Source organism: Mesoplodon densirostris, chromosome 5, assembly GCF_025265405.1.
Source record: "Mesoplodon densirostris isolate mMesDen1 chromosome 5, mMesDen1 primary haplotype, whole genome shotgun sequence".
Lineage (NCBI taxonomy): Eukaryota > Metazoa > Chordata > Mammalia > Artiodactyla > Ziphiidae > Mesoplodon > Mesoplodon densirostris.
This window is the reverse complement of record NC_082665.1, coordinates 13,434,861-13,460,778: the sequence shown is the minus strand read 5'-3', so window position 1 is coordinate 13,460,778 and position 25,918 is coordinate 13,434,861. Positions and strand designations below refer to the sequence as shown.

The 25,918-nt window shown below is 37.1% G+C and overlaps 1 protein-coding gene across 5 annotated transcripts in view; it reads right to left on the bottom strand.

The window, feature by feature from the left end:
• SCAF4 (SR-related CTD associated factor 4) overlaps window positions 1–25,918 on the bottom strand; it is a 60,498-nt gene that overhangs the window by 5,887 nt on the left and 28,693 nt on the right. For 3 of the 5 annotated variants that reach the window (XM_060098563.1, XM_060098559.1, XM_060098561.1), the window contains exons 8-19: window positions 23,977–24,173; window positions 23,513–23,621; window positions 21,577–21,741; window positions 20,957–21,042; window positions 20,085–20,275; window positions 19,048–19,148; window positions 18,486–18,599; window positions 17,481–17,637; window positions 15,739–15,896; window positions 14,245–14,410; window positions 14,069–14,155; window positions 13,721–13,912 (exon numbers count right to left, since the gene is read on the bottom strand). In XM_060098563.1, the coding sequence (XP_059954546.1) occupies window positions 13,721–13,912; window positions 14,069–14,155; window positions 14,245–14,410; window positions 15,739–15,896; window positions 17,481–17,637; window positions 18,486–18,599; window positions 19,048–19,148; window positions 20,085–20,275; window positions 20,957–21,042; window positions 21,577–21,741; window positions 23,513–23,621; window positions 23,977–24,173 (1,723 nt within the window). The remainder of the gene's footprint in view (window positions 1–13,720; window positions 13,913–14,068; window positions 14,156–14,244; window positions 14,411–15,738; window positions 15,897–17,480; window positions 17,638–18,485; window positions 18,600–19,047; window positions 19,149–20,084; window positions 20,276–20,956; window positions 21,043–21,576; window positions 21,742–23,512; window positions 23,622–23,976; window positions 24,174–25,918) is intronic. The other 2 variants (XM_060098562.1, XM_060098560.1) reach the window with 2 other exon arrangements.

Sequence of the window (25,918 nt, the reverse complement as noted above, 5' to 3'; positions counted from 1 at the left end):
AACCTTCGAATTTCATACTGTTTGCCTGTCTACCTAGCAGAAAAATGTGACGGCCCAGTAACAACGCAGGGCAAGCAGTCCTGGACATACATACTATGTATACACATCTACCTAACATAGGTACAGGTCAAAATAAGCTGCAAAAAGAAATTGTAATATACCAAATTCTGGAAAGAGTATGTCAGAATCTCCTTCTAGACAGCCTTGACTAGTAGCTGTTTACCACTCAAAATACTTGAGAAACACACGTGCACTGAGATAAAAGAACTAATGAGATAAAGAACTGAACTACTTGACCCAACTGAAGGTTATTTCAGGTGTACTCTTAGAAGAAAACTTCTTACTCTAAGTCTTAATTTGACTTTTTATTAGGAAAAAATGAGGTCAATAACCCAGAAAATCCAGTGAAGAGGGAGGTTTCTTTGATTCTATGTCATTAAAATGCTTTGTGCAGTTATTATGCAGTAAGCATTACTTTAATGTTTATAAAATAAAGATCCATACACAAACGTAGAGTTTATTTTTACAAGTCCCTCTTCAAAGCACAGCATAACGTGTAAACTGCTATGCCAAAATGCCTGCTGAACAATGCTGAGTGCCCAGCCAGTCACCTTCTATTCACTTTCCCAAAGGTGGCAAAACTGATAAAGTTAGTGCTGCTGCTCAAAGTGACAATGACTTGCTTTATTTCCCATTTACATGAGTGTGCTTATGCTTTAAGAATCAAACAAATTCAACCCATCATTTATAATACCATGGAAAAGGAGGGTCTGTTGTGGTTCACAACTTAAGTAACAGGTATCGTGGTCTCTCAATTTATTTCTCTGCAAATATAAACATCACAAGGCAAATACTATGACCAACAAGAGTTATTCTAATAAAGGAAAATGTTCCAGATATTGTCAGAATGTGCCATTTGCCCATGTACTGCAGAAATGCCTTTGAGCAAGTTGTGGGTTATGACCATAAACTGGCAATGGTGAGAAAAATGCTTGTGTGACACTGACAGAAAAACCACCAGAGAGCAAACCCAATACTTATTCATCTTTTTGTCCCCAGCATCATATTATTTTATGTTTACAGTTTCAATCACTTCCACTCACTTTAGCAAACATTTAACAAGTCCTATTTGCTCCTAGATTTTCTGTATTAACAATTAATACTAATATGATAGACAAGAATTTCTACTTCAGTTTTTGTTCCTCAGGACATATGGTCCAATACTATTCTGTGAGACTTAGGCACTAAATAGAGTAGACTGGAAAATGTATGTGCATCAGTTTATAACTCTTAACATGAAGACTCACCGCTTTGGTATTTACTTAAACAGAGTACCTTCTTTTAAATGCTTAAAGAGAAATACATTCAGTGAAAAGGATCTCACATAGGAGCAACCTTGGACACATGCCTCAGAAATGGGGATAATAATACACCTGCCTCTTGTTGCGATTAAATGGGATAAAGTACATAAGCATGAGCTCAGAGCTTGGTACAGTTAAGTGCTGAAAATATTATTCTACACATCTATTTTGACAGATAAGTATCCTAACACTAAATATTTCACTTTGCAAAAACACATTTTTCTTTTCTGATCATTGAGATCTTACTGGCTTCTCCTGGTCCCCCAATATTCACCACTGTTTAGAGTCAAGCACTTTGGCAACTGGGAAAAAATTATGCTTCCGTATGTCAGGCCTAAAGTTGAGAAATGCTAATTACCATAGTGAAAAGCCAGAAATGATGAATTGGATGAACAAGGCCAAGGCCCCATAGCCTCTTTACACTCTCCTTAGGAAATCCCAGACAATGAACATATTACAGAGCTTATACTATTATCTCAGACTGATACAAAACTCATGGCAAACTAACATTCTTCATATCATTTAGTGAACATATATTGAGTACATACCATACAGGGGATAACAACGCACCTAGGATATATCCTTGCTCCCACTTTTTAAAGAAATCGTAGAGCCGCAACATTTGTGGACTTCAACTCAAAACAAGCAAAATAAAATGTGTGCACCCATGTACAGCCTCCTTCAATAGAGTCATCATATAGAGAAGCACTTCAACAAATCGAACTTTACTTTCCCACCAGCTTTACTCAAGGATGAAAATGGTCAATGTTTACTCTGCTAAAGACTTGCTGTGGCACATTCCAGTACCTAACTATATGCTCAAGGGGCCAATAGCAAGTTTTAAATAACACTAGAAAAATGAGGGAGGGGTTCAAAGCATCTTATTGTAACAAAAGAATTAAGTGCAGATGAAGGAAACAGACATTTGCAGGACAATGGGAAGGTCCTATTCCTGATTTCCCCATAATGATGGCTTCCTCGGCTACCAATCTGACAGCTGCCAAAGGAAGCAAGCCCAACCTCAATCTTGTACAGAAGAGAGCAAATGGGCAATGATTCTTTATAAAATATAAACCGATCTCTAGCAACACATCTCTAAGTTTTTTATAACATGCATTTGAGGGTACATACAGGTTCATTTAACAGGGTTAACTTTTACAGTACCCATATATTTCAAACTCCTACAAAGCACATTTTTAATAAAGAGAAAAACATAGCCTAATTCATCTATTCCATATATGTGGGTATTTGTATTTGGGATTTACTTAAAATATTATTCACTCAAATTCTTTCCCTCTTTTGTAAATAAGCCGATTTCCTTTTAACCCTTTACGGACCAACAAAGTTTACAGATTCCCCCAATAGAATTCCCATAGCTCCAAATGTTGGCCTTCAAGGCACAGAAGTGGTGGAATTAGATATTTTTTTCTCATCTGTTGTTTTGCAGTGAACAAAAAAGTACTGCTTTTATAATAACAGTTATATTTTATTAAAAAATATATCAGGTGGCCTAAGCCCTTGGTAGGTATAAGAGCTGAATTTCATTTTTATTTTTATTAGGAAAGCTGTCATGATGCATATACCAGTGGAATACACAGTGAGTTACCCAAGTCTAAAGGACATTCAAAGCAATTATTCATTTTATTTGGAAGTAGGACGTGAAATACCTGACAAGTTTTCTAGAGTTAAAAACTTTAAGAAATTCAGTTATTCATACATATGTTGAACATCTAAGCTTTACATTATTAACATATTTAATGTGCTGGGGATATGAAGATTAAAAAAAATAATCTTTTCCTTCAAACAGGACATAACCTAGTAGAAACAGACAAAGTCAGTGTGTGTGAATCTGAGCAGGAGTCCCAGGGGAATGTCTGAATTGGGTCCCAAAGGAAAGGAAGAACATTCAAGGCCAATTTAAGGAAGGACATCACTGGTTAAAGAGAACAGCGGCTTCTGGAAAGGCCTATTATATTATTAGCAAAGCGAAGCAGTAAAGTGTGTTGTTCTGAGAATTGCAACAGAATGTCTTTTGATGAAAATCAAGGAGAGAAAAGATGAGGTTTATTACTGAAGCAGCAAGAAAGAATCTGTATGAATACAGATTGCTATCAATTAAAAAAGAAAAAAATGAGGTTTCTGAGGCTGAACAGTTAGGCCGGGGCAATCCAGGTCTTACATGCCATGAAAAGGAACCTGGACTTTGATCTAGAGTGGTGGGAAAACCACGGAGGAATTTTTAGCAGGGATGATCCTCATGTTCATTTCTGAAAGACCCCTCCAGCAAATAGTATACAGGAAAGCAAGGAGGCAGAGGACACTGAAGAGTAGTTAGGCTCTTATTCCAAGAATCTAGGGAAGAGAGGTGAGAGACAAATGAACGAGGTGCGAGAGATGAACAGATTTAAGCCCTTTAGTAGGCAGGACTGGAAGAATATAAGAGATGGAGGAACATAGCTCTCTGCTTCGAATGAGTGGGTGGATGAAGGCATCAACTCAGTGAAGGAATTTAGAAAGAGAAGCAATTTTTGGAGACAGACAACAAATTTCACATGTTAATACTGAGAGCTGGAGGGGCCTAGGCTACACCTGGTGGAAATGTGCTGAAGTGATTGATTAAATGTACAGAGCTCAGAAGAGCCATGGTGTTAACTTATCCAGAACATGGATGAAACAAAAAAGGGAAGAGTTCAGACCTGGGGAAACTCACACTAAAGATAGAAGACTCCAAATTTCCTAACACAGCAAGATTTTAAGGCAGACCAAAAAAGTGACAGCCCCAAATGTCTCTATTTAAATTCAAGAAGTATAAGAAATACACTGAAGTTCAAATAACCAAGGCTATTTCCTATGATGAATCAAAAAAACCCACATGCACAATTAAAAAGTAAAAATCAAGATTAAAGGGGAGGTGTCAGTGCTTTCTATAGCAAAGACATTGGTAATTATGGGAAATAAAGAATAGGTCTGTTAAAAGATTAAAGGGGTGGTGAAGGAGGGGACAGCTGATATCATGACTGGAGACCAGTGTGGACCCTGAATGGCAGGAGAATGTTAGTTGAACACTTTCATGGAGGATGTAAATTTAAGTTGGATCTTTCAAAAAAAGGAAAAGAAAAAAAAAAAGAAAAAAGCAAGGATTTGCTATGTGAAAAACGAAAGGGAGAGCAGGAGGAAGGGCAGAGAGAACATCTGAAAAGGCCAATCAGTAGAAAAGGCAGTTCTTGTACCTCTTCTCCGCCCATCATCTTGTCTTCCATTCTACCACAGCCAATGCCTCTAGGAAGTCCTGGACCTTTCATTACAAGTAACTTTATCACTTCTGAATTCTCACTTTCAAGTACCCCACTCTCTGGACCTCTTTCCCAGAACAACCTTCAATCCCACTAGGATCAAGTCCCCAATGCCCTTCACGTCTTTACTCTCCTTACCTGTCTTGCGGTCCACGGTTCTCCCTTACCATGTTGCCTGGAAAAACCTCAACACTGGTTTTAAATGCAACTCTTCTACCTAAACTGCACCTGAATATGGCTGGGCACCACCTCCAACATGCTGACTGGTCTCATTTTATTTATAACTACAACCACAAATGCTCCCTTAATCCTGGCCAGCAATTCTAATTTCCCTAGTCAATTCACATTCTTATGTTTCTAGATATCTATTTCACATGTTCCTGTTTCTCCTTAATCCTGTCTATTCTTAGCTGGTTTTATATAGCTTCTGGGAGGTAAAATTCACATAGCCTACAATTCACCCACATAAAGGGTGTAATTCAATGTTTTTTTTTTTAATATATTCAGAGTTGGGCAACCATCGAAATAAATTTTAGAACGTTTTCATCACCTCAAAAGAAACCCTGTATCCATTAACCGTCATTTCCTGTTTCCCCCCAACTCCACCCCAACCCCCAGGCAACCACACATTTTATTTTCTGTCTCTATGGACTTGCCTATTCTGGACATTTCATAAATGTGGACTCATACAATATGTGACCCTTTGCGACCGGCTTCTTTCACTTAGCGTATCTTTTCAAGGCCCATCCATGTTGTAGCATGTATTAAGTACTTCATTCCTTTTCATTATCAAGTGCTGTTAAATGGAAATACCACATTTTATTTATCCTAGTTGGTATGTATTTTTTTAAAAAGGCATCTAGAAAGGCTTTTTAAATCCACCTACTTACCACCAAACCTACCGATTTACCTGCACCTGTATCCGTACTACGCCTTCCATCTGTCAACACCTGTGCCCCACGTTCAAACTCTGAATCCATACCCTCTCCTACATAATATCAACCTAGCAAATATCTCTTCTTTCTTGCAACAAAAATTTCCCGTCTACTGGGTTTTCCAATAATGAACATGCTAGAGGTGTCTTTTAGAAATAAACACGAAAGAACTGCCCTCACCTTATATCTCCCTTCAGCTCACCCCCGTTTCACTGTTCCCCTGTATAGCACATCTCCTCAGAGAGACGTCCAAAATCACTGTATCCATTTCTTGTGTCTCTCATTCTCTCCTGACCCTATATCTATATATACTTACATAGGCTTCTGAACCCACCACTCCAATAAAACCACATTTCTCAAGGTCATCCAGAAGGCTTCATTTTGATAAATCCCGTTAGCAAGTCTCAGCACTCTTCTTTGACCCAAAAATGGCATCTGATAGTTGATCTCTCCCTCCTTCCTAGGAACTTTCTTTACTGGGCTTCCGGAATACCTTCCTCTACTTTTGCTTCCTAGCCCTCTAGCTGCACCTTCTCAGTGTCCTTTGCTGGATGGAACAGTAGAGGACAGTGGTTAAAAAGCACAGGTGTTGGAATAAGGGTACCTTGAATTCTAGGTGCTGCCACATGGAGCTGTGACCTTGGGCAGGTCACTTCATCTCTTTATGCCTCTGATTCCCCATCTACAAAATGGGGATAACTGTGTTGACTTCAAAGAACTGTAAGGCTTAAAGGATTGATATATATACAAACTCCTTAGGAGAGTTCCCATCATGTCTCAGTTCTCTGTATCGTATTTTCAACTGCTAAACGCTGACGTTTTCCTGGGCTCATCCCTCTCACTACACTCCCTCCCTAGGTAATCTCACAGACTCTGGTGGCTGTAAATATTATATTTGCTGATTACGGCAGAATTTACATCTTTAGACTTTATCAGTTGTTTAGCTGTCATCTGCACCTGAATGTTAAAGTTAAAACATCCAACATTTAACTTGACATCCTCATCCTAAGCCCACTCCTCTTTGAGATCTGCCCATCTGAGGAACGGCAATGACACTCAACTAAATTGCTCAGGTCAGAAACACAGTTGTTCCTGACTCCTTTCTCTCACATATACAATAAGGCCATTCTGAAGGCTGTATCTTCAAAGTAAGTTCAGAATCCAAATGCTTGTTACCTCTGCTGTGCCACCCTAGTTCAAGCTGTTGGCACTCTAATCTACTCCAATGGCATCCAAACCAGTCTCCCCTTTCCACTCTTACCAACTCCTACAGTTCGCTTTCTATGGAAGAGCCATCCATAATCCTGTGCAAGATGGAAACCAGATTTAAAGTGTTGAAGACCCATACTTCCTGTTGTACTCTGGCCCGACAACCAGCTCTGATCACCTGCTGCTGCTCTTCCTTACGATCACACTGCTCAACCCCAACAGCCCACTGTAGTCCCTCCAACAAGCCAAGTCTGTTCTCAGTCCGAGCCCCCCTTCTGTTCTCCTCTCCAAATGAGATGTTTTCCCGGTGTCTCTATGGCTCTTCCTCTATTATTTCTCTGTATTACCTCCTTAGAAGCCTTCCTTGGCCATCCTATATAAAAGAGTACATCTCACACGACATTCCTCCAATCCCGTTCTCTGCTTTACTCTCTTCAGAGGAATAGCTTCATGGGAAATTATTAGTTTACTTACTATCTAAGTCCCTACTAGAATGTAAGCTCCAGGAAGACAGGCCCTGTCTTGTCATTCAGGGATCTCTAGTACCCAGAAGGATGCCTGGCACACAGTAGGTACTGGCGTAAATACATGTTGAACGTATGAGTGAATCAATGGTGGTGGCATTAGGGGTGACTAAACCCATCAACAAGATACCTCTCGGGGACAAAAGCAGTGGCTACAAGGTCCAGGTCTCTCCCCCAGGGCGGTGAGTCTCTTTCCATTGTAAACCTATGAATATCTGAAATTTTGAGAAAAGCTGCAATTTCTTTCACAATCGCCTTTTCCGCTCCTAGTCGCAGTTCCACCTTTTCTTGATTCCAAACGAATGAATGTCACTGTGGCATTGTGCACGGACCTAACTCAAAATTTGTTCATACAAGGAAAAGGATATACCAGCCACTTTTATCTCATCTCTCCCACCAGTGCCCTGAGAGCCCCAAGGCATATATATATGTATTTGTTTAATCATTAAAAGTGTTTTTTTTTTTAAAACTACAAACCTTTGGAAAATTGAAATAACAGTACAACCCATACATGTATTTCCTTCGCCTAGGTTCACCAGTTAACAACATTTAGGCCCTAATTACTTTGAAAAGACTCCCAGGTGATTCTTACAGGAGGTACTGTGATGGGAGAAGGGGAGAATGGAAAAATGCGGAGCTAGTTTTCAAAGAATGAGAGCACATTTTTAGATTGCATCATACATTATTATACCAAAAAAAAGAATCGTTCTTAGAATGGTAGCAAGAGATTGCTAAAAGAAATTTGAGTTTTCAATAACAAATAGCGCAGGCAGACTAAAATGTGTATCTATTTTTAGCATGGGGTACGTTTTGATAAAATCTAATACATGAAAACCATAATTTCAAATGAAGAACCAGAGACCACTATCTCTTTAAAATGACTCCCTGGATTTTTTGCAACATAACGTACAATAAGGTTTGGTCAATTTCCCTATAGCTCATTTATAGTCGTTTTTTAAGAATTTGTTTGTATATGAATTGCTATTTTATTGTAACTGGCAAAGTATAACAGCCGTGACTTAGAGTTAAGAGTTGTACTATTAGAGTCAAGAAGCTTGGGATATACTGGTAATCCATCACTGAATGAGATCATCCATAGGAAATTTTATTTTCAATGTTAGCTGGAAAAAATCTTACCTGAAATTCTTCACAGCATTATCTTTGTCTACCAAAATCAATCTAGAGCCCAGAGTTTCTGCCCCTCCCACCTTCCTCAGGCCCAAAGAGATGTCAGAGAGATTTAAACTTAAAAGAGACTCTTTAGGCTGGAGTTCTGCAGCCTAGGAAGTGCTGAGAGAGATGGAGACAATGTGATAAGCAGCTTTCAAGTTTTCGTGCAAGACCTTCTCCATGTTTTGTTTGAAGTGCTTCGCCTTCTGAGAAAATATAGTGTGTATTCATGCATAAATTCATATCCAAGGTAAATATCTGCTGTGGATCGATCACTATTAAAACATTCATTGAACAATGTTATATACAAAGTTGAAGGCACTGTGATGAGTATTTGGGAAACACAGTGGAATAATATAATGCAATATTTAGAGTACCAACTCAAATATTTTAAAGCTTTCAAAGAACACTTTTATAGGATAAACAAACATCTGGTAGACCCCTCTGGGTTATAGTTTAATATAACCAATATTATAACAAAGTCTACAATAAGGAAGAATATTAAAATGCAAAAAGTGTTTAAAAAATTAGGTGTTATCATTAAAAAAACTTTTGAGAATTTTCTTCAGGTTTCCTTTGAATGTTATTCACACTAGTAGATTGGTGCTCTAATGTTCTAATTTATAGTGTTAAAAATTACTAATTATAAAAATTACTAATTATAAAAGTTATAAAAATTATAATTATATAATTACTAATTATAAAATTCTAGGCAGAAAAATCTAAAGCTAAGTGAAATCACAAGTCAAATATCAATTTTAAAGTACAGTTGACCCTTGAATAACACAGGTTTGAACTGTACGGACCCACTTATACACAGATTTTTTTTTTCCAGTAAATATGTACTACACGATCCGTAGTTGGTTGAATCTGCAGATGTGGGACCTCGGATATAGAGGGCCAACTATAAAGTTATGTGTGGAGTTTTGACTGCATGGGAGTTGGCGCCCCTAATCACCGCGTTGTTCAAGAGTCAAAAGGCATTACAGAACTTAATAGTAAAATTATTCATCTTCAAGGCAGTCTTAAGGATCATAGATAGCTATTGCATAAAAGCAAACACGCCTGTTTAATTCACAAACCAATTCTGTCTACATAATTCTTGAAGTGTCCAAATTTTGGAACATCAAATGCCTATCGAGGCCAGGCAAGGATGTGTGAAAATCAAGCATGAAGTATACATCATACTACTGCCCAGCAAGTCAGCCTGTAGGCTACCAATCTGTGACTTTTGCTTTAAATATTTGGTAACAAATATTATCAATAAGAAGCAATCTTACACATACCCAATTCTTATAAATTTTACCATCATCTATAGCAGTGTGACAGAACTGTAGAGAATCTCTGTATAATAATAATTAATGAGTAAATGTATCTGGCAAGAGAAGAGACTTTAATTTTCCACAATAGGAATGAATCCGATTTAGCTTAATTTTTCCTTGAAAAGATATTATGGATATGCTGGTAACACAATAGAGATATGTAACACAAACAAACATTTTTTTGTGTACTTTTTTATTGTTTGGAACACCAAAGTAACCCAAATTTCACATTTACAATGAAATTTTAAATAAAAATATGCTGTACATTGTATTAGAGATACATATACAAAAGTTTGGAAAAGTAAACACATACACTTATACAGTAAAGAGAATGTACTGAATTGCTATCACCTTTAATATTCTTTCTCTCCTAAATGGTCAACAACTGTACTGTTTTCTTTAGCTTTTATGAAATGACCACTGCTCTAGCTATTTTGAAGCGTGAGGTACTAAGAACAGATTCCTTTAAAATCAAGTGATAATGAGTTATTATTGTGCATCGAATAGTTTTATGTTTTCAGATTGTCAGTTACTAAAATAATCAAAATCTCTAAAAGATGGAGGTAGTTCCCTACAAATCTGGTAGCGAGGGCTACTTCAGCCCAGAAAGAGGTAGTCATCACTCCCAAACTAACATCCACACTTAAGTCTGATCATTCAGAAATTTCTTTACACCAAACCATCCTTAAAGCACCCCACCACCTCCTTCATAACCAGGGCCTACAACAGAATTTTGGAAGATCTGTTTGTTGAAATGTTTTTTTGGCCCTCTACTTTAAAAATATTATTGCCACATTTCAGAAATTAGGATCCAAGAACTCAGTTAAGTCTCAAGGATACATTTAGCTTCCATTGTAAGAAAACAATTTGAGTATCATTAATAGGAAGAATACAGATACCATATTGTGCTATTTAAATGAAATGCCACTATGACTAACACACATTTTCTCAGTAAGCCAACTGATGGAACTTTAATACATGTGAACTTATCTCTTGGTCTAATATACCACGAAATATCTGAGGCAACCATGCCAAGGTACATACTTCCCTAAAAAGGCTGCTTTCCTCTGCTCACAATTGTAACAGTTTAAAATAAATCACAAGTAAGCAATATAATTTTAGAATTTCCAGTACTCTTCTCTAGGTATGCTAAATATCGTCTATGACATTCCTTACCTGTCATAAGCACCCACCATTCACTGAGTGCCTACTCTGTGGCAGGCCCCATGTCAGTTGTTTATATATGTTAGCCCAACTGAATGATCACAACACCCCGGTGTGACATTTCATTCCTTTTCTCACAGTTGAAGAAACAAGTTTAGTATCACCTTCTAGGCTTAAAGTTTTCTGTATAGTATAACATTGCTTTTTATCATCATAAGAGAAAACATTAGAGCACCAAGAGAAAACTTGAAAGCATCTTAGTTCTAGTATTCTGTTACTTGGTTAACATCAACAATATTCAACCTATTTACTGATCCTTTAGTGCTACAATATTGCATGTGATTACTATATTCCTTTATCAAAATGATGGAATTGTGATTAGTCTTTTGGTTAAATCCTCCTTTATTTGCATATACATTAAAAAGTCTCATTTCTATAAAAGGTCAAATTCATGGGATATTCTTTTCAAGATTTCTAATTGAAGGAAAATGGAAGGCTCTCTTTCTCATGATTCAACTAAACTACTGCAGTTTAGTTAAAAGTGCCTATTTTAACAAAACAGTTTTCATTTTTATGTTATGTCATATTTTAACCTTTCCAGATCTGGAACAGCCTTCAATTTCTAAATTTTGTTTTAAAAGTTACAGACAAAGATCATCATCAGAGGTGAAGTATAAACAGTCCTACACTGAAAACCATCCATCCATCCACTTACATTAATAATGGTCCTCTCTCATGGAGCTTCCACTCTTGGGGGTGGGAGGAGATGGGCATCCAAACAGGTATGTGAGATAATGATAAATGCTAAGAAATTTAATTATTTTCTAGCAGTGACTAGCTTACTAAGTTTATTTTTCATGCTCACCAACTTCTGATTTGTGTTTTATTTTGTTTCACATGTTGGCTGAGAGTTTAAATTATATATTTCAGTAGTGATAAGAAACAGAAGGGCAGAGTCTCCAAGACCTAAATGTTAAATAAAAGGCAGGTAATTTATTCTTTTTTGGGGTGGGGGCTGTGCCGTGTGGCTTGTGGGATCTCAGTTTCCTGACCAGGGAATGAACCCGGGCCACAGCAGTGAAAGCCCAGAATCCTAACCACTAGGCCACCAGGGAACTCCCTGGGTTATTTATTCTTAAAGGTTGTTCGAAAGTAGTCGTTATTAAAGTCTTGGAGATGATGAAATCTTTTCATTCATTCAGTGAATTTACTAAGACCAGAAAAAAACCACAAATGCATGAAATTCTGTAAAGTCTCAGGTGGCCTAATACCCATGGATACCAGAGTAGGAAACTTCATTTCAAAGAGAATTCACAATCAGGGGCATGCGTGTGGGGTGGAGGAAAGAAGCTGATCAGAAAATTCTACCCAACTTAGATTCTGTGATGCTTGTGTAACCATCTTATTACAAATATATGGGGGGGGGGGGAGAGAAGCATAACAAAACTGAGATCCAAAGATATTAAGGTTTCCTGGCTCCTAGTTCACTGTTCCTTCTACTATGACTTCCATTAGGGCACAGACCTCTTAAGCAACCTCCCCATTAAACAAATCATTTTCCATCATTATGATGACTACTGCTACATTACTTGTGACAAATTTTAACCCTAAATCCTCTTTACCATTACCCAGTCTGTGTACTAAAAGAAATAAAAATCAAGTTTATTATCCGCCTAAACTCAGTCTTGGAGAGGGCAGAAGACAGCATGCCATTTAAAAATAAATTGATTTTTATTATAAATGTAGTACATGCAACAAAGTGAAAATTTCCAACAGTACTGAAAGCTGTAGGTGAAAAGTAAAAGTCCTACATCACAAACCAATGTCCCACAGTCCTACATCCCAGAAGTAACCAATACGCTCTTTCCTTAAAAAAACTAAGATTATGAAAGCAAACATTTGCACACACATACCTCTGAAAAATACAACGGGCTCACAGGACTAGAATATTCTAACACTAAGGATGAATTAACCACCCATTAGGAGAATCAAGTGTTAATTGTATTTGGCAATACCACTTCAAATACAACAATTTTTTAATTGTTATAGGATGGTCACTGTTAACAAGTATATGACATATTCACTTATAATTCAAGCAAGCAAGGGTAAGGCCTCCTAAAGATGTAAACAATCTAAACCCCACTTCCATGGATCGCAGAAGTAGAGGTGTGGGTAAAGCATACAACAGATGAACTCTTGCAGGAGAACAATGAGGGGTCAGTGAGGGATCAGTGGAAAAAGCATCGCCTCAGGCTGTGCGACTGTCATTCAGGTAACAAAGCCATTTTATTGTAATGTATCAAAGATAATTCCTTTGCTAGCCCACGGAGAATGCTACCAAAGTCCAGGGCTTTTAAATGTATAAAAATTAGTCCAGACAGGGAAAAAACCCACATTGTTAAAGAAATGCTCTCTCTTATAAAGCTGCGATGTCTGGGGGTTTGTTAATCATGGACTATGTACCAACTCCTTTTTACAGAGATTAGTTTAATCACTTTGCTATACCAAATTAAGATGTGCAAATCCAAACTTTTATTCAAGACAGACAAACAAACATGATTTCATTTTTGAGGCTCTCTCTTGAGCATATTCTTGGTAAAGACTAAAGTACACATATTTAAGAGAAAGATCTTCCTCAAAGAAAAATAGCCTCGGAGAACATTTTACCAAAATTAGCATTTTTATATAAAAAGCCTAACTTGGGCAGGGGAAAGAAAACTAATGATAAAAAACTTAACTTACCAAGAAGTGAAACAGGCTGGGTTACAGGAGGGGTGGGCAGATTCGTGGGTGCAGCAGGTGGCACAGCAGAACCATACATTTTCACACTGTCACCAGACTCGGCGTTTCCTCTAGCCCCAGACACCACTGTTGGAATGGGATTTCCAATAGATAAGTCTTTTGTAGTGTCTTCATTTATACCAGCGATAGTAGCTAAGGAATATAATTACATCAACATGTGAAGCTGAATAAATAATTATCTCCCGGTCAACATTCTTTTGCCATACTATAGGTCCTATTACTGGTCCATTCTCCCTCCTACTCTCAATTTCAAGAGGACAAGTGAACACAAAGGAAAAACATGCTTACAGTTTGGGATGTTTATTGGTGGAGTGTGAGGAGGAGGAATGGATACTGGTGGAGTTATAGGAGGTGGGGGTCCAGGAGGAAGAAAACCTAGAATAAGAAAGATAATGTCAATTGAAGTTGTGTCACTTTATTTCAGGCTCTAAAAAAAGAATGTCTTCTCAAATAATTTAGTGTACCTGGTGGTAAATGCATTGGGTTGAATCCTGGGCGCAGAAATGGTGGAGGAGGTGGAGGAGGAGGAACACCAGGACCAAAGCCTGGAGGGGGAATTCCCAAAGGAGGCGTGAAAGTGGGTGGCTGGAGAGCACCAACTACAGGAGGTCCTGGCTGATGTGGTGGGACCTAGAAAGAAAAGGGAAAATGAAGCCACATATCTAGCCACCCTCCCACCCACACAGTGTGCAGAGACAAAGAAAAAAGGAATCTCTAAATTGTGCTTATTATGTGAATACATTTATTAGATAACAGGTGGTAATCTGCACCTACCCCTAAACAATAGAAACCACATATTTTTCCCTTTTTCTATTTGGCCGCACCACGCGGCATCCGGGATCTTAGTTCCCCGACCAGGGATCAAACCTGTGGCCCCTGCAGTGGAAGCACGGAGTCTTAACCACTGGACCACCAAGGAATTCCCAGAAATCACATATTTACTCTCTACTTTATGACAGCAAATTCACACTGTAATTCACCAGCACCTATATTGGTGTTCTGCTAGAACATTAATATGTTTAAAAATGTCTCACGGTTAGGTCAATAAGTTTGAGAAATACTTTTTAAAAGGCTACCTGGTAATCTGCACAGTGATTAAGATCACAGGTCCTTAGGGTCAAAGTGCCTGGCCCCCCCTTTCAAGTCGTTTTGTGACCCTGAGCAAGCTACTTACATTACACTCCCTAGACCTCAGTTTACTCATCTGTAAAATGGAAAAGTCCCAACCTCACATAATTATGGGGATTAAAGAGTGAATAAATATTAAGTGCTAGTGCCTGGCACTTAAATACCCAACATATGTTAGCTATTGTTAAAAAAAAAAAAAAAGTACAATCAATCTTAAGAGATTAGTCAAGTTTCTTTAAATGAGTGCTGACATTCATTGAATCTTATTTAGAACCTGCACTGGAAGGGCATATCCAAAAGGTCAGCTAAAGAGTGCCAATTTGGGGACTCCATTTATAAAATATCACAGCCAAGTATGTATCAAAGCATGTAATTTTCTCCTAACACCAAGAAAAATGAAGATGCTAGGCAACCCAGTTTTGTGATAGCTCAGATTTATTTGATTCAGTTTTAATGTGAGAAATTGAGGAAACAAACTATTGAAAGAAAAGAAAAATCTAGTGGATCATACATAAAAGTATGGGTCAAGTATTTATAATTTTTACCAAAACATTACTTACTTAGCTCTTAACATGTAACAGGAAAATCACATCTCAAGTTAAAAAGGGTATGAGGTAAGACACTGAGTAATCTCGACAGATGTAAGGCAATATGAAATTTATTCTGGTTTTTAAAAGCATTTATAAATAATAGGTCTGACATACCAACACACAAAAAATTAATATGCACTCATGTCTTTGACTATGAATCTAGACATACATCTATAGTAAGATTTAGAAAGGTATCTTACAGACACTTAAAAGTTTAAACAATGCCCCAAATAGTCTTACCTGTGGAGGTGGTACTGTTATAGGTGCAGGAACAGGAATAGGAGGGACAGGCACAGGTAAAGGCTTAGGTATGGGTGATACTGGTTCTGTGTGTGAGGTTTCTGCCCCTCCATTTTGAGCAACTTCATTTTCATGCTTTTTGGGAATTCCCTTCCAATCTATGAGAGTTAAAGAAATTTAACAAAAGCTTACATTTCAGCTTATAACTTTAAACCCAGAAATGATTTTTAAAATGTTGATATTAAAATCAGAAAGCAGGAACTTCCCTGGTGGCGCAGTGGTTAGGAATCCACCTGCCAATGCAGGGGACGTGGGTTCGAGCCCTGGTCCGGGAAGATCCCACGTGCCACGGAGCAACTAAGCCCGTGCGCCACAACTACTGAGCCTGCGCTCTAGAGCCCGTGAGCCACAACTACTGAAGCCCGAGTGCCTAGAGCCCGTGGCTCTGCAACAAGAGAAGCCACTGCAATGAGAAGCCCGTGTACCACAACGAAGAGTAGCCCCCACTTGCCACAACTAGAGAAAAGCCCGCGCTCAGCAACGAAGACCCAACACAGCCAAAATTAAATTAAAAAAACAAAAAAACCCCAAAAAACAGAGCATTCTGATTATTAAAGAAATGCCTAGGCTATAATCTCATAAACATTAATTATTTAAATTAACAATAGCAAACATGCAAAAAGAATGCTTACTTACGTGCCAGGCACAGTTCTAAGCTATATATATATTTATTTAATTCTCATAACCATCTATAAGTACCATCTATAAGTAGGTCCTACTATTATTATTCCCATTTCTCAAGAGGTGAAAACAAAAGACAATTTGCCCAAAGTCACATACCTAGTAGTGGCAGAGATGGGATTCAGCCCAGGCATATTTGGCTCTAAAGTCTCTGTTCTTAACCACAACAGTGTATTGTTTGGATTAAAGACCCTGGGAGGGAGGAGCAGGATTCTTTTTACCCTGGACCAGAGTCTCCCAGAATGCCTGGCACATAGTAGACCCTCAATACCTGTCTGCCTGAACAGAAACCTAGCCCGATCCTTAAGCGGAGGCATTACGCACCAAGGAGGGAGGAGGTGGTGTATGGGGGAAGTCCAGCATTGTTTCACTGCCTTTTGGCTTCTCAAATCATCACTCCTGATTGAAGTTCTTTAATGCTTTAAGTATTTACTGTACTTTGCCAGGCCACCCTGTGCTCCTTTCGTCCTGCTATCTATCAATCTTCAGGTCATGCCCCCACAAGCTGCCATTTTTCCCAATGCAATTCCACTATCAACCCGGCATTTTTAATATTCAGCCTACAAATAACTGCACCTCCTTGTCTTACACGTTTACTTTTGATGGCTTCTCTGGACATTTAAACATTTTCAAAGAAATTACTATGAAGCAGTGGATTTTACTAACAATGTTCAGTTTGAGACTCATTTGATCTGTTAGGTTTTTACAGTGAAAAATTCTACCTAAGATCCACTTAATACTATAATTAATAATTAAGCCCACAATCAGTAATTATTTCTGTCTGCATCTCTCCCACTAAATGTAAGTTGCATAAGGGCAAGGACCACATTTGTCTTATTCACCGTTGTTTCCTCCGTTTATTATAATGGAGAGACTGGCACCCACATAGTGGATATTTGAAAAATCTCAAAAATCAGATCCTAAGGCAAAGAATAAACATTTGTCACAGCACTACCAAGGAAACAGTTGATTTTTTTTAAAAAAATTAAATATTGCTTTACCTGGATTAAGTGTATCACTGTCCAACATTCCTCCTTCACAAAAACTCTCCAGTTCTTCAGGCTTGACTTTGTCCCACGGAATATAAGTAACACCAAGTTCTACATCCCAATACTGCTTAAAATCTGCCTTTATTCCTTTGTTTAAGGCCCAGGCAATCTATTTCACCATTTGTTAAAATATAAAAAGAAAGGAAAGGAGAAGAATGTCATAAATTGAGAGTTAACTGTTCCCCACAATTCTAATCCCTCAGACTTGGTCAGCAAAGGCCTGGCTTTCCCTGGATCTCACTCACAACTTTATTCGGCGCTAGGAAACTGGTTACCCTCCCATCTCACCTTGTTCCTCCTAGGATGGAACTCTGACTGGCAATCACTTCCTTACTCACTCTTCCAACCACCCTCCACCCTCCAAATCCAGGCAGCGTAAAACTTAAGAGAAGAGGAAAAAGTTTATCAGGGACAGGCTGAAGTTCCCTGTACAACTCAGCATAAAAAAGTGGGGAGCATTTTTAAAAGTCTTGGGTACCTCGGAATTACTCAACATCAGACAAAATCCTTTTGCGGTGCAATCCAAGGGTAGAACGTGGTATTATAACATTAAGGAAACACTGACTCTGGCCCCTCAGAGTGAGAATACCCATGTACCTATATCTTTTCCTCTATCTTCAGTGAGTATTTTTCATAGTTCTAAGATGAGAGGGCAAACTTTAAAATTAAAATGTGAAAAATACAAAATTTTCTGAATGACAAAATATTTTACAAAATGACATTATATTTAAAGCGCCAAGTAAATACCTTGATGAACTTACCTACCTTAAAAAAAAAAAAATTCTACCATGCACCTAACATTTAAAATTTTATTTTAACTCTTAGGAGATAACCTCTTTAAAAAAAGATGCACATGTAATGAATGCCCCAGTGTCCAAAATTAGTTTTTTTAAAAAAGTCACATAATATTATATATTAAGTTTGAAAAGAAATAAATTATAAACTATAAAACAGTACCTTTATGGATTTCTGGTTCACTTTATAGTTTCCTCGGCTCAGTTTCTGCAGGGCGCGGTAAGCATCTTGCCTATGAACCATAACAATATAGGCACAACCTCTGGGAGGAATCATCTGCTCCAGAAGATTTCAATATTATAAAATACAGCAACAACAAAATAAAAAAGCAACAAGATATAATACTAAGTAATCAGTTCCAACAAGCCCAACTCAAACCCCCTGCACCCTCCAGAGCCAGAGTTCTATAACAGGAGATTAAATGAATTTGTTAAGTTGGTGGTTCCAGTTTGGTCTCAACTTGCAATTATCGACAACTCTACAGTTCCCCAAGCTTTGTTATATAAAGACTTCTTTAGAAAACCTTTTTAGAAAAAGGTTTTAGATTAAACTTGGTGATCTAAGAAATGTAGTTAAATGCTAAACATGGACTCAGAACACCTGAACGCTAGCCACATCTTCTACAAACCTGGGAAAATTTTAACTTAGGTTTCAAGTCCTTAATTTCATAGAATAACATTAATCACATCATCTATCTACTGTCATTAACTGATTTAATACTCACATTAATTGATTCAATTGGACCAAACTCTTCTAAGAGACTGGCAACATCCTGCTGAGTAGTCCTTTTGTCCAGCTGTCCCACCCAGAGTGTAGTACTACAAACTTAAAATAAAATTATAATCATAAAAATATACACATTCGATAATGAACAGCACTGTACTTTACATGAAAAAAATCATTAAAGAAGATATGCATGAGTTACATTATGATACCACAAGTTTAAGTAGAAAACCCCATATACATTTAAAAAATTCTAGAAAATTGTGGTAGTACTTCCAGAAATGGAACCAGGATAGTGAAAGGTACACCTATGAGTTGGTAAAAAAAACTGGTCTTTTTGAAGACACATCTGAAGATTTCATCTATGTAAACTAGGGCCAGAGCAGCAGTATTTTTGCCCAAGATCGCCCTTGGCAAGTGAACACAAGTGCTAAGACTTGATCCCAACTGGCCTGATCACCAACCAATTCAGTGCTTTTATTCACTGCATGTAGCTGTTCCTTTCCAGCTGTCGAGTGTATATGATTTTTGTTTCATGTTGTGTCCTTGGTAATAGGCCTTGTGGAGTCAGAAGTTTTATACATGCCCTACTTATACTATAAATTAAGATTTCATTAATAGCTACAGAGTTATATCAAGAATATGTCTAGCACACCTTATTAAACATATTCTAAACACATCATGAAATTCAGGAGATAATGTAAGCTAATACATTCTGTAAATCATAAATCTTTATAAAAGAGGGCACTGGTTATTCTAGGGGGAAAAAAACCCCACCTTTCCACCATGTGTAGGAGAACTAGTTAATGACTCTATTTTGTACATTCGATTCAAGACACACTTCCTCATTGTTAGTTTGGTTCACTCCTCATTGCTGCTTTACAGCTGGCTTAATGTACAAAAGCAAATCCAAGGGTATATGCCAAAGCACAAACGAGTAAGACCTGATAAAGTGGTATTTTGCTAACGGTTATAAAACATTTTAAACTCATGACATGAAAAAAAATGCAGGAAATATGAATATAAATGTTCATGTACCACTAGCAGTTTCCGGTTTGATTTGAGGAAGGCCTTTTTGTCGGCGCTCTCTTTCTTTTTCCCGATCCCTTCTTTCTTGGGATCGAGATCTAGGAGAATGTCGGCGTCTATCTCTGGACCGAGATCGAGAACGTCGATGACGAGACCTTCGAGATCTAGAACCAGATCGAGATCGTCTCCTTTTTGGTGACCTAATATTTTCAGAACGAGGGAGAATGGATTAACACATGGAGATAAAAAAGAAAATGTGAGCATGTGTTAATCTGAAAAAGAAAAAACACAACTAGGTAATTTAATGTTTGGGTATGTAAGAATTTGACAGCAGGGAATTCATTTTAAAGATTTTTAGTATGCTCAAAGTTAGAAAGCACAAATATATTATAAATGAGATAAATAAGGATGCTAACTTATAAAAGTACCTCTCATCTTTGATATCTCTGGTACTACACTAAATGACATCTTTATAGTGAAGAAGCTAATGTCATCACCGAGATATACTGACTACTATTCCCTATCTTCTCAGTAAAGTCTTTTCTGTGGGAATTAAAACATGTAATCTGATTACAGTATTACTTATTCTCTTCCCACTTTTTTGGGTTGATAAATTGGTAAAGGAACTCTGAATACATAAATCTTATGATTCCATGTATACCTGTAAATAGGCATTAAAGCAACTCAAAGGGAAAATATGTGGGTTAAGATGACTTAGTTTTTTTTAAATTAATACTTCTCCTACCCCCAATCCACAAATGCATACAAACATACCAAGTGTTATTTTATTAGTCCTGGGCATCTGAAAACAATCCAACTTGATTTTAAATTCTATGGCTCCTAAGACATACAGATTTGGATTAACATTTTCTATAAACTACCTGGATGCTGATCTAGATCTTGACTTTCTGTTATCGGACATGTGCCGCTTAACCTCTTGAATACAAGGTTGTTCTACTTCCATTTCCTTTAAAAAGAAAAACAAAACACAAAACCCATCATTAAAAGAGAAAGTGGAAACTATAAATAGAAAAAAACAGGACAAAAATCTAAAAAAATGCTAAATTACAAATCTCTTGCCCTGAAAGTTCTCTTTTGGTTACTTGAGACCAAATTACTAGTTTAATAATGACTGGCCACGAGTGGGAAAAGTTTTTTTTATATGGTTTACAAGATTAGAAGAAATACTGATCTACTTCTGTAAAGTATTTTCGTAAAAGTTACATACCGTGTTTACCAACCATCACCTAAAGCAGTGAATTAGGCACTGTTTAAACATTCTATACTCTATCTCAATCCTCACAAACCGTATGGAAATTTGTAGTATTATTATGTCCACTTTCCAAATGAAAAACTTAGGTCACAGAGAGGGCAAATTTGTGCCCAAAGTAATAGTCTTTCTTCATATTCAAAATGGAAGATGACAAGCCAACAGGTAGCAATCTATTTATAAATCAAGGGAACCATAAAGATAATCAACAATCTGAGAATGAAGTTTTACCTGATGTGCCTTTTGTGTAAGTGGTTCACTTTGTGCCTGAAAGGAAGTTTGGAAAGGCTGCTGCACGGGTGGAGTTGGAGGAATCACGGACTGAGCCATGGGAGGAAATGGAGGTGTAGGAAGAAGGCCAAATCCTGGCATCTGTCCATTAGGAGGAAGTGGAACCTTTTGTTTTTTAAAAAAATTGTATGAGCAGACTTTAAGTAATGAAAAAAAAACCTTACTTTATATAAAACTAAAATACCTTCAATAAATTTTGATCAAGGAAAAACTGACATGCAACCATGACCGACAATTCCTACTGGTACAGTCTTTATCCAAAGAATTGTTATATATCCAAGAATACAGGTTAAAAATCCTACAACTCATTTTAAAATTATGAATACATGACCTGGTTTTATAATTTAAAAACATAACTTCATTTATATGAGGAAGCAATGTGACAGACTGAACTTAAACTCAGAGGTACTCTCTATCGCAAATTGTCTCCCTTCAACTTTAAAGGCAATTAAGCTTTGGGGGGAGGAAAAGTGGCTAGAAGCATTGACTTCCAGGTTTATTTTAAACATTTTACTCCAAGGGGAGTTTCAACCAACATGCCTAGGGTTGAATACATAATACTTAAGGTTTGATATTTAGGGTTTCAAATATCATAATAATGAGAGTAATTATGCCACAGTGTAACAATTTTCTACATGTGACATTCCAATGCTAATAGAATTAAAAGTATAATTGTAATGTCATTATAGTACCACAAAATATTCTTTCTAAATTATTAATAAACTTTCAGTAATTGTTAAACATTTGGAAATAAGTTCATAGGTTTTCTCTGTATTTTAAACAGGCTTATAAAATATTTTTCAACCTTCATTCATCAGCAAGTCATTAAAATCACAATATCAGTTTCATATGACCAAATATAGGCACATCTCAGATTCGATTCCAGGCCACTCCAATAAAGTGAATATCGCAATAAAGCAAGTCACATGAATTTTTTGGTTTTCCAGAGCATATAGAAGTTATGTTTACACTATACTGTAGTTTATTAAGTGTGCAATAGCATTATGTCTAAAAAAACCCAACATATATACTTTAATTGAAAAATACTTTATTGCTAAAAAATGCTAACAATCATCTGACAACACATGGTTGCCACAAACCTTCAATTTGTAAAAAATGCAGGATCTGTGAACAATAAAACAAGGTATGCCTGTAAATAGAATGGACTGAACATGATACGGACAAGAAAGTGAATATATTCTAAAGAGATTTCTTAGAACACTTGCTAAAATAAGTCTATAAAGTAGTATTTCCCAAAGGCTGGTTGTACAACAGAATCGCCACACAACTAAAAATAAATAAAGATTCTCTAGATTGACTGTAGCACCAGAGGCCCAGGATTTGTTTTTCCTCCTTATCCCCATAATTCAGATGCATGGTCAAGTTTAGAAAACTCTGAATTAGAGGATTTACTAAAATAAACCCAACGAACAAACCTTTATTTCCTTCAATTCTCCAGTATACTGTGCTCCTTTTACTGAAGATTTCAAACTATATTCCTGAATGCTGAAGAGCTGAAAGCCCTCTAAAGCACTGAATCACGCAACATTAAAAAAGAAAGAAAAAAGGCTTCTCACAAGGGAAAGAGCTGTATAACTAAACAGGCCAGTTCCCTGAAATAGAACCACAATCTCTCTCTAAACTATTTAAACAAAAATGCCTATTAAATTATTAGCATGTAATGTTTAGCATCCTTGTTTTAATTAAAGGAAAAAGCAACTCAAATCAGTTATGTGCTCAACAGCTTTAACTGCAGCTATAGTACTATTTAGCCATGCACACAGCTAAGTAACAGTGGTCTGGGAAGTGCAACCCATATGCTCTAATGAATAGATCTTCAGTTATTAAAACTCAGCTGTAAGAAAAATGCCTCTACCTGATGGTGCACTGGATCCTGCTGTATTGCCATCATTCGAGGCTGAAACTGATCCATGTTCTGGTGCTGGGTATATGCTGGTTGCTGCATGCCATCTCCAGGAAATCCACTAAAAAAGATGAGTAGTCTTCTTTTTACCCATTCGAAAACACATGAATCTTAGCCACGTTTATACTACAGAAACTTAAAGAATGCTGTTCAGGAGTTATTAATAATCAACACTTTATTGAATCATGTATTTGTCTATATTAACTTAAATACAGCATTTTCCCCAAAAGCCATTTTTTATTGTAAATCTGACAGGATCTCCTCTCCATTCAGAAGAAAACCCCAAATACCACAATTAGAAAAAAGAATTTTAAAAGACTATATGAAAAATGATTTCGTTATTAAGTGTTACTTGCATTATGCCTTATAATGACTACCAAATCTATCTGCTGAGGAATCAAAAGAAAGCAACTCACAAGGGTGCCTGTGGAGGAGAAGCAGCAGTCGCAGCAACAGAAGGTACAGCAGCAGCAGGTGCAGGGGGCGCAACAGCAGCAGCAGGCGCTGTGGTGGCGGCGGTGGCCGTGGCGGCGGCGGCGGCGGCGGCATCTTCTTTCTTTGATTCTTCCACAGCTTCCGGCTCATCATCATAATCAAATCTATCAAGTAGCTTCTGGAATAGGTGTGTATGTCAATATTCCATTTAAAAATTCAGACTGTGATTCACTGAACAAAAAACTTTATAAGAACAGATATTCACCACCATCTATAATCCCGCAATGCTGTCATGTACAATTTCACCTTCCCACATGCCTCTTAGGACCCTAGTTCATAGACAATTTTTACACAAATGCCATTTTGAAAAGACACTTTAAAAAAAATTGTTTTCCTTCCCCAATTCTACGTACAGTGTTTTCTTTTTGACTATTTTCTATATGATTTTATAACTAATTTAGTGATAGAAAGATTTTACTCAAACATTCATTTTCCTAGACTAAAAACTTGGAACTCTGCACATGTGAAAATGGGTACACATTTTCAGTCGGCTTTGTAAAATGTACAAAAAGAAAGACCATCTTATCCAATCATTATAAATGCCTACAGAAAAATGTCCATATGCTGCTTGATCGAGAATATGAAAAAGAAAAAAGAGAATGGCACAGACAGGGCTGCAAAGTCTACCTGTGCACTTGCTTCTTTCTTAAAACTTTACAACCCACCTTAGATTACCAGAAACTTTCATTAAAAAAAAAAAAAAAAAAAAAAAATCAAAAAAACCAATCAGTGCACTTCACAGGATCACATGTGTACAAGAAGAGCCGTTTAAAATATGGTTACATTTACTCAGAAAAGAAGGAATGAAAGTAATACAACCACTACTGTGTTTGGGTAGATTATACACAACATTTCATCATCAAAAGAAGCATGCAATGTAGATATAATTTCTTCTTCTTACAGACAAGGAGACTAAGGCTCGGGTATTTAAGAAACATAACCAAGACTGTACAGTTAATACATGTACAATTAGGATGTGGACAATGGTCTTTTCTACCTCAAAGCCCTCAGTCTCTGGCATCCAACAAGGCAGTCATTTCTCTCAGGCTGTGCCCTTCCTGCTCATGGATTTCCAATCTCAAATTCCTAAATTTGTATTGTTCTGTGATAGTTCTGCCTGGAAATTCTGGCTCTACTTTATTGGACAACAGATTTCCTAATTAGGAAAGAAAGTCCCCTTCTTGGACAACACTTCTGTTTCTTTCTGCATAATTCTAGGCCACGTGACTAAAAGTTCTTATTATAACCGAGCGATCTAACATGGCCCAGGCACCTTGCTGCTTTACGCACATTAGCTTACTTAACCCTCATGGCAATAAAAAAATATAGGTACTACCATAGCTCTTTTACAGGGGTACACAGTGAATCCTGTAACTCAACATTAAGATAGAGTCAATGACAGGAGCCAAAATTAAAACTTGGGTCTAAACTGTCTACAAAAAAAAAAAAACAAAGCCTATGATCTTTGCAGTTCATCGCATATAGACATGTTCCTTAAAGTTTTACGATTTATACCTATTGCTTTGGGAGAAGATTTGAAGCAATTAAAAAATTAAACTGAGATCTCTACATCTAAAAAGACATTTCTGTTGCTTTTTAGGAAACTGAAGATCTATGAAGCAGCCAAAATAGAAAAACTGTTCCCAGTCAGCTGTTTGACTAGCTTAAAATAGACCTTTATAGTCAAAGGAAAAGCACAGAATTCCTTTTTCTAAACTTAATGTAACTAACAAACATTGGACAACCCACTTAAGGTAAAACACTAGAGGAATTAGTTGCAATTCAAATTAACAACAAAATAAGCATGTCAGTAGCACTGCTATTACTCAACATTTCTTTTTTGGAAGTCCTAGCCACCAGAAC